Below are 11,432 nucleotides of genomic sequence, written 5' to 3'. Positions count from 1 at the left end.
CCCTTGATGGAGGACATCAAACCGCACAGCCAGCTGTTGTGTGAAACAGACAATTCGAACCTGCACCCTCCCCTCCGCCATGCACACATACACAATCACCGTTGTGGCCAGGCCCTGGGCCCAGTGCAATATTTTCCAATTTTCTCTAATTGTGTGAGAGTGGTAATCCAAGGCAGCCTATTGTATATTCCACCCCCTCCGTTGCCCACCCTATATGGACACAAACTCTACAATTAACTTACCAGACCTGGGTCCCAAATCAAATCACTGCCAGCATCTATTACTACTGCCTAGCAACACTTTCCAGCGTGCTCGTTGCATAAATGCCTTCTAAATTAGAGCGGCTGAATGTGAGATTGCCAAAAGTGTGATTGTATTTACTATAGGCTTGACTATGTTCTTTGACCTTATTCTCTGTTTAATATATTTTCCTTACTCCTGCTTAACTCCTCTTTTGTTTTATAATTTTTTTAATTTTCCTAGTTTTTTTCTCCTTCTTCCAGATGAGCAGTGTGAAGCGTCTGCGTCCTCGCCTCAGCCACATTCTCTTCAGACTGCAGTTTGAGGAGCAAGTAAACAACTTGCGTCCAGATATCCTGGCTGTAAACGCCGCCTGTGATGAGGTCAGGAAGAGCGGCTCCTTTGGCCGCTTGCTGGAGCTGGTGCTGCTGCTGGGGAATTACATGAATGCAGGCTCTCGAAACGCCCAGTCTTATGGCTTCGACCTCAGTTCCCTCTGCAAGGTGAGGGTTAAAACACTGACCTTTTTTCCTGTTCCATACAGCTTGTAGACCTCTATTCAACCACGGGCAGTGGTTCAACATGTTTGATGTGTGCACAGTACATCACACATGGAATTTTGTTTTCTTTAAATGATCCACAGCTGTGTTCTGAGCTGGATTGTGGTAACAGAAAGAAATAGCTTTTTAAAATGAGAGCATCATCACAAGATTCCAAGAGTCTACGTTTGATTTGAAGTTCACTTGAAGAGCCTTGAGGGATGTCTGCCAGTTTAACATACATGTGTTCCAATACCTTATACGTTCACATAATATATGTTATATTGATACTGTAAATATAAGCCCTAGCTCCGACTAATTCATAGTATTTAGGAAAGAGTCAATGTGTTAGTGCGTGTGTGTCATAATCTGTGTAGAAAGATGGATGGTGAATCTCACTTCCTCCCACTAACACAAACAAGGTCATCTTAGGCCAAAGACGTCACTTGTAGCGAGAATCGGGAGAGATGAAGCCATGGTAGCGACGTCCCATTGATACACAGGCACAAACAATCCCGAATCAATTTCAGCTGTTAATCATGTTGTTTTACTCTTGTTTTTATTTATCAAGTAACAAATTCAAACCGAACTTGAAAAGCACAAAACAAATTTGAGAAAGAGTTATTTTGACTTTATGACTTTTAGTCTGGCCCATGTCCCATCCACTGACATGGAGGAGGCAGGGTTTATGACCTAAACTGCAGCCAGCTACCAGGGGGGTGATCAAGATACTTTGGCTTCACCTTTGGGGAGCCAACCTGTCGTCCATCTTTATATACAGTTGATTTGTGTGTGTGTGTGTGTGTGTGTGTGTGTGTGTGTGTGTGTGTGTGTGTGTGTGTGTGTGTGTGTGTGTGTCTGTGTGTGTCTGTGTGTGTCTGTGTGTGTCTGTGTGTGTGTTAGGTGTCTGGGCAAACATATCTGTGTATTTTTACACTTGTGCATCTGTATTTTTCTGGAGGTGTTAGCCTCTCTCTTTTTTGACTTTGCCGTATCGGGTAACTGATCTGAAGACACTGCTGTGATGAGACATTTTATTTGAAAATGTTTCATTTGATTGAACACCATCAGCCTCACAAGCTTTCTTTCCCCCTCTATCTGCTGGCATCTTTCAAAGCAGCCGAAACCCAGGGAGTTCTTTATTCTCATTCTCCTGCTCCAAATAGATAATTGAGACAATGACCAATATCCCTTTTCAAAGTGCACACACCCTGCAGGACTCCCCAAACTGAGTCGGGGTGAGACACAGGGAATGTCTGTACCTGTAGATTTTATATGGCATTAAGACAGGACTGTAAGTTGTCCTGTATGGTAGTGATTGTGACAGAGAACAGTGTGGTTGTCTAGAGACTCCTCCAGTGGTTACATTACAGCTGGTGGCACACTCACTGCAGTTTCCACAGTAACGACCACTGCAGCCATTCATCACTGCCACCTCTCTGCCCTGTTAGACTTGGGTGCTTATGTTCATATAAACACCAGTGCATGAGTGTACACAAACACTGGCCTCATGCATATATGAATGATGGATTTGCTGTATTAACAGAACTGTAATATAATTAGGTAATAGAAGTATGTGAAGGACAAGCTTTTGTATTAAGCACCTTTCTAATGCTGCCCCTCTGTTTCCTTATCTTTCGTACTTGTATGTTGGGGGGCCAAGGTGTGAGTGGATGTCAAAAGCAGGATGTATATAGAGGAAGACATCACCCTTCATGCCTGTTCCCGAGTTTGACAACTTAATTCCACAGCACACTCCAAAGCACAAGAAAATTGCGCCTAACCCAATTGAAAAAAGAAAAATGTTTACATTGTCAACTATGATTACATCCATCTAAAATCAAAAAGAGAGCTTTTATGAGTGAGCACTTTAAGCTTTTGAAAAAAAAAAGAGAAAACAGAAATGAAATGAGAGATGAGACTGTTTGATTAGAGGAGATAATACAAACATGATTAAACCCAGCGGGGCTGAGTACACTGCTGTCTACCAATAGATCACCTAGAGAGATACACAGCAATGCACTCCACAGGAGGGATGTTTGGCGGGGATACAGAGAGACATCTTGGAATTAGACTGCAGAAGAGCGATGATGGAAATGTATCAGAGAAATTGAAAAATTGTTACGTGTGGGGAAGAGTGGCATGTAGAGTTCAAGAGGTCATCACATTGTGAATGTGCTTCCGCTGCATGACTACGAGACGTGAAATCATGTGAGGCACCACCAACACTCACATTTGTAGAGCCACCGAAAGGGTTTACAGTAGCTGAATGAAGGCAATGCTACATGCTCCTTTGTCACACAACAACCAGAGAATGTGGGAACGAAAACAAAATCTGCTAATTCTCTGCTGTGGCAAAAGAATCTGTTCATGCTTTTGCAGCAGTTACAGCGGTGGCCACAGAGACATTATGTTTCCAGGGTGTACATCCATACATCCATCCCACTCTTGTGAACGAAATATCAAAGCAATGCATTGAGGACATTTCTGCAGAAGTGGTACAAATGCTCACCTGACATCAACGGTGAGCTGATTAGATCTTGGTGGTTAAAGGTCAAAGGTTACTGTGATCATAAAAAAACATTTCACGTGGCCATAACTCAAACATTTATTATGACACAATTTTACATAAATGTCTACTTGGATCGATGGTGATGTGATAACATTTTATTTTCAAAAGGTCAAAGGTGAAAACATCACTAAGAACATTTCAATCAACAACAAATCCATACTTGTCAGACTAAGCCTGTGACATTTGAAATAACAAGGGAAGTCAGAGGTACCACTTACTCTCTGCTAATCACTCTTTAATACTGTTTAAATTTCAAATGAGAAGATATAAAATTCAGCCCTTCACTATCATTGGCCTTTGTGTGTAACTGTATGTGTTTGTGTTTTACTACAGCTAAAGGACACAAAGTCAGCGGACCAAAAGACCACATTGCTCCACTTCCTGGCACATGTATGTGAGCAAGATTTTCCAGATGTGATTAAGTTCGTTGAAGACCTACAGCACGTGGACCGTGCTAGCCGAGGTAACATAAATTGTTATTCGTATGCACAAACCTGCACACAGATGCACACAATGTTATGGTACGTTAATTATGTCTCATAGAAACAACCAGATTTAATACGATAGATATAAGAAAAAAAATACTTTGCTGTTCACTTGCACCAAGGCATTGTTCCTCTTTTTTAAGCACGCAATGATCACTATGCACAGTGCTGCCGTCTACCTCCCACTCTCCTTGAGCCGATTCTGCAGTGTGATTATTGCTGTTATTTTGGTTTCCTGCTGGTGTCAACTAAAGTTCTTTAGCTTTCCCATTGCGCAGGGAGTTTCATCCATTCCCTGTCAAATCAACACCCTGGCAATATTTACCAGCAGGGACGTTGCCAACTGGTCCAATGAATGCAAAATTAGTAATCAAATAGCTGGACTATTCTTTGAGCAGACAAAAGGTATACAGACACAAAACTATATTGTTTATTTTTCTTTTTTTCTCCCTCTGTTTTGCAGCTTTGTTTGACAAGCTGTCTGGAACTGAAAAATGTCAGCCTTTAGGTTTGACTTCAATGAGAAAAAGCCTTTTATGTTATCTTCTGTCCAGCATGTTGTTTAGGCAACTGAGGGCACGCTATTAAAACTGAAAACTGAATAATATTTTAGAAAGAACGCTTTGGCTCCTTGTTTGATGGTGGCCATTAAGCGTTATCGCCTGATATAAACAATTGTAATGGTGTGGTCAATGGCAGTGGTAGATGATTGGAAAGGTGAGCCTCATGAAAAGATAATGAGCTCCATGGGTCGCCCAACCATATAAACGACTGACATCACAAACTTAATCACATTTTAACATTGTGTCATTTCATATCTCTTAAGTTCAACCATTAAAATCCATGAAAAGAAATTACTTTTACATGAGCTGCTGTGAAATAACCTCAATGGTTTTGGTGGTTGAGAGACTGGGTTTGATATCACTCCACCCAAACACACTAGTAGTCTTGCATGAAAATGACATTCAGTCACATCTGGTTTTTATATTGTCTTACATTATATTTTATTAATGTTGCAAATGATAAGCAATAGATTTCTGAATTTGTGCAGAGATCCTTAAAGTTTATGGTTTGGAGAGGTTAATGCAGAAACGTGTCCTACAGAATGGACCATTATTCTTTTTGTGTTTAAGTTCCTTTCTACATTTGTACCTTTCTACATTTGTAACTCATTAGGGATAATTCTCAGATTTCATGCTTGTTTATTCTGTAAACAGGCATTATATTTTACCAGATTTTGTGTTTGATCTATGCTACACACTTCCTCTGCAATGCTTTTTGATACTCACCTTTAATCTTCTGCTGTTGCACATCTGCAAGAGCTTTGGGCTTTTTTTCCAAGAGACTACGTCGGGTCAATGTACTGTTGTAGCATCAATTTGAACAAATTGGCTGTTTTCTGTATCGTATGAGGTGCACTCATTCACACAAACATGTGCAGAGTTTGGTCAGTGTTATCTTGAATGTGGTAAAGGTCACAAGCAAGCGGGGACACACTGGGTGGCCAGAGGAGAATTGTTCATGATGTATTTTGCTCATATTGCCATGAGCAAGTCTCAGGCGTAAGCGGTGAGCAGCATCACTTATTGCTCATGTTGTGGAGATCTGAATCTGTTCACTAAATTAATTATGGGGACTTGACGATAATCATGGGAACAAAATACTTCTCCACATAATGAAAACTGTGACTTTTCTCTTTCTTCCATTGTGTTATGTTTGTTAGTCTATGTAAAAGGTCGAAAAGAAGCCCAACTTCTAAGTAAGACAGGTAAAGCGTGAGCAGAAGCCAAACATTTCCTGTGCGCCAGCTGGACAATCTGGATAATTGTTACCCATAACAGGAATAGAGTTAGTGCAGAGTTATGTGCAGTGTGCACGTACAATTATACTGTCACAACATGTTTCTGTGGCTCCAGAGAAGATTCTATCCCCTTCACTGTTCCCAGCAGGAGTGAGTGAAGGAGAGGGTGAAAACACATAGCAGGACTGACGTGTGTGTCTTTCATCCTTTTACTCTTCTTCGTAAGGTTTTGTTGGGGCTTTGATAATCTTTGGATAACGATGCCCCTGTTGACATTTTTCACTTCTCCCAAGTGCTACGTAACCACAAGTCTTTAGCCAAGACTCATGGGTAGAAGGTGTGATCAATATGAAGCTCACTCCTTGGATCTCTCCTCAGGCTTTGTTCTTGTGCTTACTTCATTGACCACAAGCTGAGTATATATTTGCATCTTGATAGATGTAGTCCTCTTCCTCCGTCACTGTCTTCCTCTGTGTTTTTGTTCAGTTAAGAGAAGCACTCACTAAGTGTCTCATCTCTTCATATCTAGTGTTCAGACACACAAATCCCATCTCGTCTTTTGAAACCACCCTTTTGAGTGGCTTCCTTTTCATCAGGCCTGACAGTCATTCGGGGGGCCTGAAAATACACTAAAAGGCTGCATTACATTCATAGACACTCACCAAAGAGCTTTCTTGAGCATGAAAACAAGGTTGCATCGAGGTAGCAGTAATGATTTGTGCTTCGGTTGTAAAAGGTGCAGTCTTTTGACTGTGTGTAACATAGCCTCCGTTTCCCCCCACTGCCAATCCCGTCTCTCATGGAAACAAAACTGCAGTTTATTTCAGGGTTCCTTTGTGTCTGTCTTCTTATTTCTGCTGCCCTCTCTTCTTTTCAGCATCTTAATCATTATTTCTCTTGACATGGAGAAGCAGTTCTAGTGTGCTGCTTCTCTCTGTCATTTCCCATGTTCCTCTGGCTCTCCCTGTGAATCCATCTTTCTTTGCTATTTCTTTCATCAGTTGTGCTCTCTTTCCCTCTTCCGTCCTATTTCTATTTCTTTAGCCCCTCTTCAGAAACATGGATAATTCACAGCAGGCAGGTTTGAGCAACAAGGGTGTATCTTGTATGGCACTTGGTGAAATCAGGCAAATCATAGAGACGTACAGTATTAATGTGTGAAACCAAGCTCCTTCAGCTCGCAGCTCTTCAAATAGTGCCTGTCAACAGCTCAAGCATCTCTTACTTGGAAAGCTTTGCATAATACTAAATAGACATGTCTGCATTAATTTTATTTTGCAGTAAAGATGGAAAAGCTACTTTGGTTCAGTTTCTGTTTAAGGCTTGGAGCCCTGAGGAGTCATTAAGAAGTAATGCGATGGCTCAAGTAAAATGAGACTGTTCTCGCACATGCGGCTCAAGCTTCACTTCGCCACATGCAGTATGAGTGATGAGCCTCAGTTTGAAAGTATATAGAATGAGCAGTGAAATGTTCATGTTATTTTTCCATGTAGCAGGTGCACATTGAGTGTAGGTTTTTTTCAGATTACAATTTCTACAGCACCCAGCACCATCAGTCTACACACTTGTCTGTCACGCTTTGGTCTCTGAATGCATATCTGCTTTTTTTCAGTCTCTTAATTTCCATGCATCAAAGGATGGTCTATAGTGGAGCTCTGCATGTAGCAGGGCTGTTTGTGAGAGAGTATGCATGGTTGTGTGCTCCACTCAGTCTCATTTATAGCACAGCAGGTTGGCAGGGTAATAAAAGGGTGTCAATGGGGGATTTGACCTCTGCAAATATTCCAATTATTATTCCGCTAAAACATCCTACATCTGTCTGCTGCCCCTCTGGACCACAAAGGCATTCAGGCGCCGCTGCTCTTAAAAAGCACTTGCACTTTAACACACCACAAGAGAAAGAAAGAGCAGGATGGCGAACAAGAAGGACACAGACTAAACATTTCAGCTGCTATACTAACACTGCTGATCAGTCCACGAAAAAATGCTCTCCAGAAACGTTTGACACCTGCATGTTTCCTCTTGTTCATATGCCCTTCCGTACGAGCAGGCATCATCATAATTGAATTGTGAAGCTAAAAAAAGAAGAAATCTCAATCTGTTCTGCTCTCTGTCTCACCCTTCGTTGCACTTTTCACAGCTAGAACATCCAAGACTTAAAGCATTTATATTAACAGACCGCCTGTCAGGCTACCTTCCACTTCTGCATGCTGCCCCCACCTCATTCAGCAGAGAGCGGTTGCTCGGTTTCGCCGAAGGCTTCTTTTTTTTGTTTTTCAAAAAAGAGACAAAGATTTTAATGGGAGGAAACAGCAGGTTAAGTGTCAGTTTCTGATGGTTTACTATAACATCTATCATACTTATCATATTGATTGTGAAATCCTTGATTATTTGGTCAAAGGTTTATAGTTATTGTAGTTGAGTCTTGATAGAATCCAAAGAATTTCTGTAAACAGATCACCAGGTTTTAAGCTGCAGGGCAGATCAGTATCGAGACCTTTATATTTCCGATTTGTTTTCCCGCTCTGAACTGGCACGCTAATAGAATATCTATGGAAATGTTCAGAGCTTGTGTTTCGTTTCAGGGAGATAATGGATTTGACAGTTGAAACTAGTTCTGTTTTTTAGGGTGTGATATTTGAGAGCTTTGAAGACAATAAAAAAACAGCATCTGTATGTTGCTGCATTGCATCACTCTATCCTCCTGATATATCAATCAGCCACAGCAATAAAACATGTGACTGGTTTTAATGTGGTGGCTGATCAGTGTTTTTCTTCCTAATTGCTTTCAATGTTCCTCATGGAAAAAAGAGCATCATCAACGATTCTGCAGGGGAAAGTTAACCCCTACAGGTTTCTTCTTCTTTTTTACTGCCCAGCATGGCAGGCTGATTTCAGTCGATCAGTATGAGCAACTTGCTGCTCTGTGAATACTGTTCTGATTGAGACACCAGGAGCCACAATGTACGCTGTGACAAGACTGGAGTGCTTCGCCATTTTCACTGCCATCGACTGACTGTTAACTATTCGTGTCAGTGCTTCAGAGACAGGGAAAGAGAGATGAATCAAAGAAGAGAGACAAAGAAATTCCTTGGATTAAAAAGATTACATGTTAAAATAATTTTTCTGGTACATATTCAGGAGCTGTGTTGTGAGTGTTATATGATGATTTCATTTTAAATACTTGTGTTACTGAAGAGCTCTCTCTTTCTCAATCATGAGTGACAGCACAATGAAAAGTGCCCCCCCGATGAATCAGTATTTTGTCTACATATGTTCACACACTCACCTTTACCTGCTCTCAAAAGAACATACAGCACTTACTCGCTATTGAATAAAAAAATTTAAGAGAAATTGCGCAACGTCTTCAGCTTCTGCATAGAATATGTGTATTAAAGATGATTTATTAAAGAATCGTGTGTGTGTGTGTGTGAGAGACAGCTTGTTCACATCATTAAATAGCATTTTTGATATAAATGCAGTGAGGAGTTTAGCTACATTAAAGTTCTCCTTCTCTCTTTTTCTTCTTTTTTTTGAAAAGCGTTTATGAGGATCAAGGAAATTTGAAACTACTTTAATATAAGCAGCTTACGCCTTTTTGTCAAGCAGGGTCTAATCAGGGTAATTTAAGCCATATGCTATATTCAGCGACTAGCTTAAAGTGTCAGCCATGACCAACTTAACAGAAAGTTGGGCTCTGTGGTCTCCTGCTCTCCTACCTAAATGATCCGTGCTACCTGTTGATACGAGTAAAGACCCTGTGGCTTGGAGAGATTTTTGAAATGAAACCATCAGTCTTCATACTTTGAGACTGCACTTTTCAATCAGTTGCTCTGTTTGTGTCACTGAAAAGCCACACACATCATGTAACATACAAATAAACACAGCAGGCGTCTGCTTTCACTACAGTGTGTGTGTCAGTAAGGGCACTGTACTCTAACACAAATCTAATTGTTTATGACACACACAAAAGCATATGTGAGGTGAACATTGAACGTACCTGCACTTGATGTTTATTTTTCTCAGTTATTGTTTATTCCCTTGGTGTTTCTGGCAGAGTGAATTCATAATAAGCATGCTTTTCAACTGAGCTGGCTGCTCTCTCCTTTTCCCTGTTCCCTTTTTAGTATGATGTTTTTCTCCGGTTCTTTCAGAGCATCAAAATAATAACATTTGATTGTACCTGTAAGTGAGTTGTCCTCTCTCTCTCTCTCTCTCTCTCTCTCTCTCTCTCTCTCTCTCTCTCTCTCTCTCTCTCTCTCTCTCTGCTTCTTTCTTTTCTACATTTGCATGTGGGTATGTTTGCGTGTGCTTTAACAAACGTGCGTGTTTGTGTCTGGATATACGTGTGCAGCGTCTGCGGAGAATCTGGAGAAGAGCCTCAGGCAGATGGAGCGGCAGCTGCTGCAGCTGGAGAGAGACCTGGACACTTTTTCTTCGCCTGATGACCCCAACGACATGTTCCTCACGAAAATGGCTATATCCTTTTATAATTATAATAATGTTTTTAATACATCCCTTCACTCACTTACTCATCCAAGATATTAGTCTGATTACACGGATATGAATCAAACCAATGACTATATATTCATATAAAGAAGGACTACGCACCTCCACTTAAAAAAAATAAGGCCTGACTATCACGTGAATAGTTGCCACCATCTTGTGCTGGAGAAAGAGTCGGCACAGTAGAGATTGTGGAGGGGAGCTGTGATATCGAGGTCCCTTCAATGAGCATGCTTGACCAATCATGAGTCTGTCTCAGCTGTCAATCATGATAACCCTGTTTTTATTAAGCATCAAATAACTAATTAAAACCAAATTTATTGGAAAATGAACACTTGAACTTACAGTGGTTTGATAAAAACTATCTAAAAATGACAACAATTTTCTCCGGCAAAAAATGTATTTGGTGTGTAGTTTTTAGTTAGGTCCATGTCCCATCCACTAACATGGCTGAGGTGCAGTCAAACTGAATGTGTTTACATCAACTACATTGGTGCTACATAGGCTAGCAATAGAGCAGGTTTCCACACCGTAGCATATGAAATAACTTACATTAAATAGTGAAGGAACTTTAACATCTTAAAGATATTTTATTTACCTTTTGCAAAATTAATTATGAATCTGTTGAGTTCAATTAGTTGCAGATGTTCACACTCTTGGAAATCACTCAAGAAAAGAAACGACATAGAATAGTGTTAAAAAGTAAATGTGTGACAAGAAGAGTCCTCCCAGCCTTAGTCTTTTATCTACAGTACACTTGTTTTTCTACTCACCATGATGTGTACAAGTCATGAGTGGCATCCCATTCAATGTTCAAGTTACTGGACCAGTACCACTCTCCTCTCTCATTTTTGTGTACTTCACACTGAGGACAACTTCAAAATGAAGGGAAAGGTTGGAGAAGGAGCATTGGGACAAAGCCTCCATTGTTTCTCTGTCACTCTCATGCTCTCTCGTTCTGTCAGTCATTGCTGTATGTTCATGGAAAAGGAGCAATGTAATGTAATTACTGATATAAAAAACATGAATACACAAATGTTTTTTTTTAGTGTTATAAGCGCCTCACTGTCCTGTCTGGATATAAAGATCCATCGCTGACAGGTGTCAGGTACGTCTCAGACCAGGTGTGTGAGTGTGTTCAATAATACACCCTGTACCCGGCCGCCTTCATGTAGTTTTGATCAGTAGCCTTGGGGCTGGGCCACTGATGGATTGTGTTGTTGGTAGTTAGCAGAGAACTTGAGTACAACACAGAGAATGGATTTGACAGGTCCGTCTTTCACTGGTTC

At 40.7% G+C, this 11,432-nt stretch overlaps 1 protein-coding gene across 1 annotated transcript in view; it reads left to right on the top strand.

The window, feature by feature from the left end:
- LOC109624818 (protein diaphanous homolog 3) overlaps positions 1-11,432 on the top strand; it is a 139,803-nt gene that overhangs the window by 62,202 nt on the left and 66,169 nt on the right. The window contains exons 21-23 of the mRNA XM_069525583.1: positions 504-743; positions 3,685-3,814; positions 9,992-10,117. Of these exons, the coding sequence (XP_069381684.1) occupies positions 504-743; positions 3,685-3,814; positions 9,992-10,117 (496 nt within the window). The remainder of the gene's footprint in view (positions 1-503; positions 744-3,684; positions 3,815-9,991; positions 10,118-11,432) is intronic.

This window comes from Paralichthys olivaceus, chromosome 1, assembly GCF_024713975.1.
Source record: "Paralichthys olivaceus isolate ysfri-2021 chromosome 1, ASM2471397v2, whole genome shotgun sequence".
Classification (NCBI taxonomy): domain Eukaryota; kingdom Metazoa; phylum Chordata; class Actinopteri; order Pleuronectiformes; family Paralichthyidae; genus Paralichthys; species Paralichthys olivaceus.
This window is presented reverse-complemented; position numbering and strand designations above follow the sequence as displayed.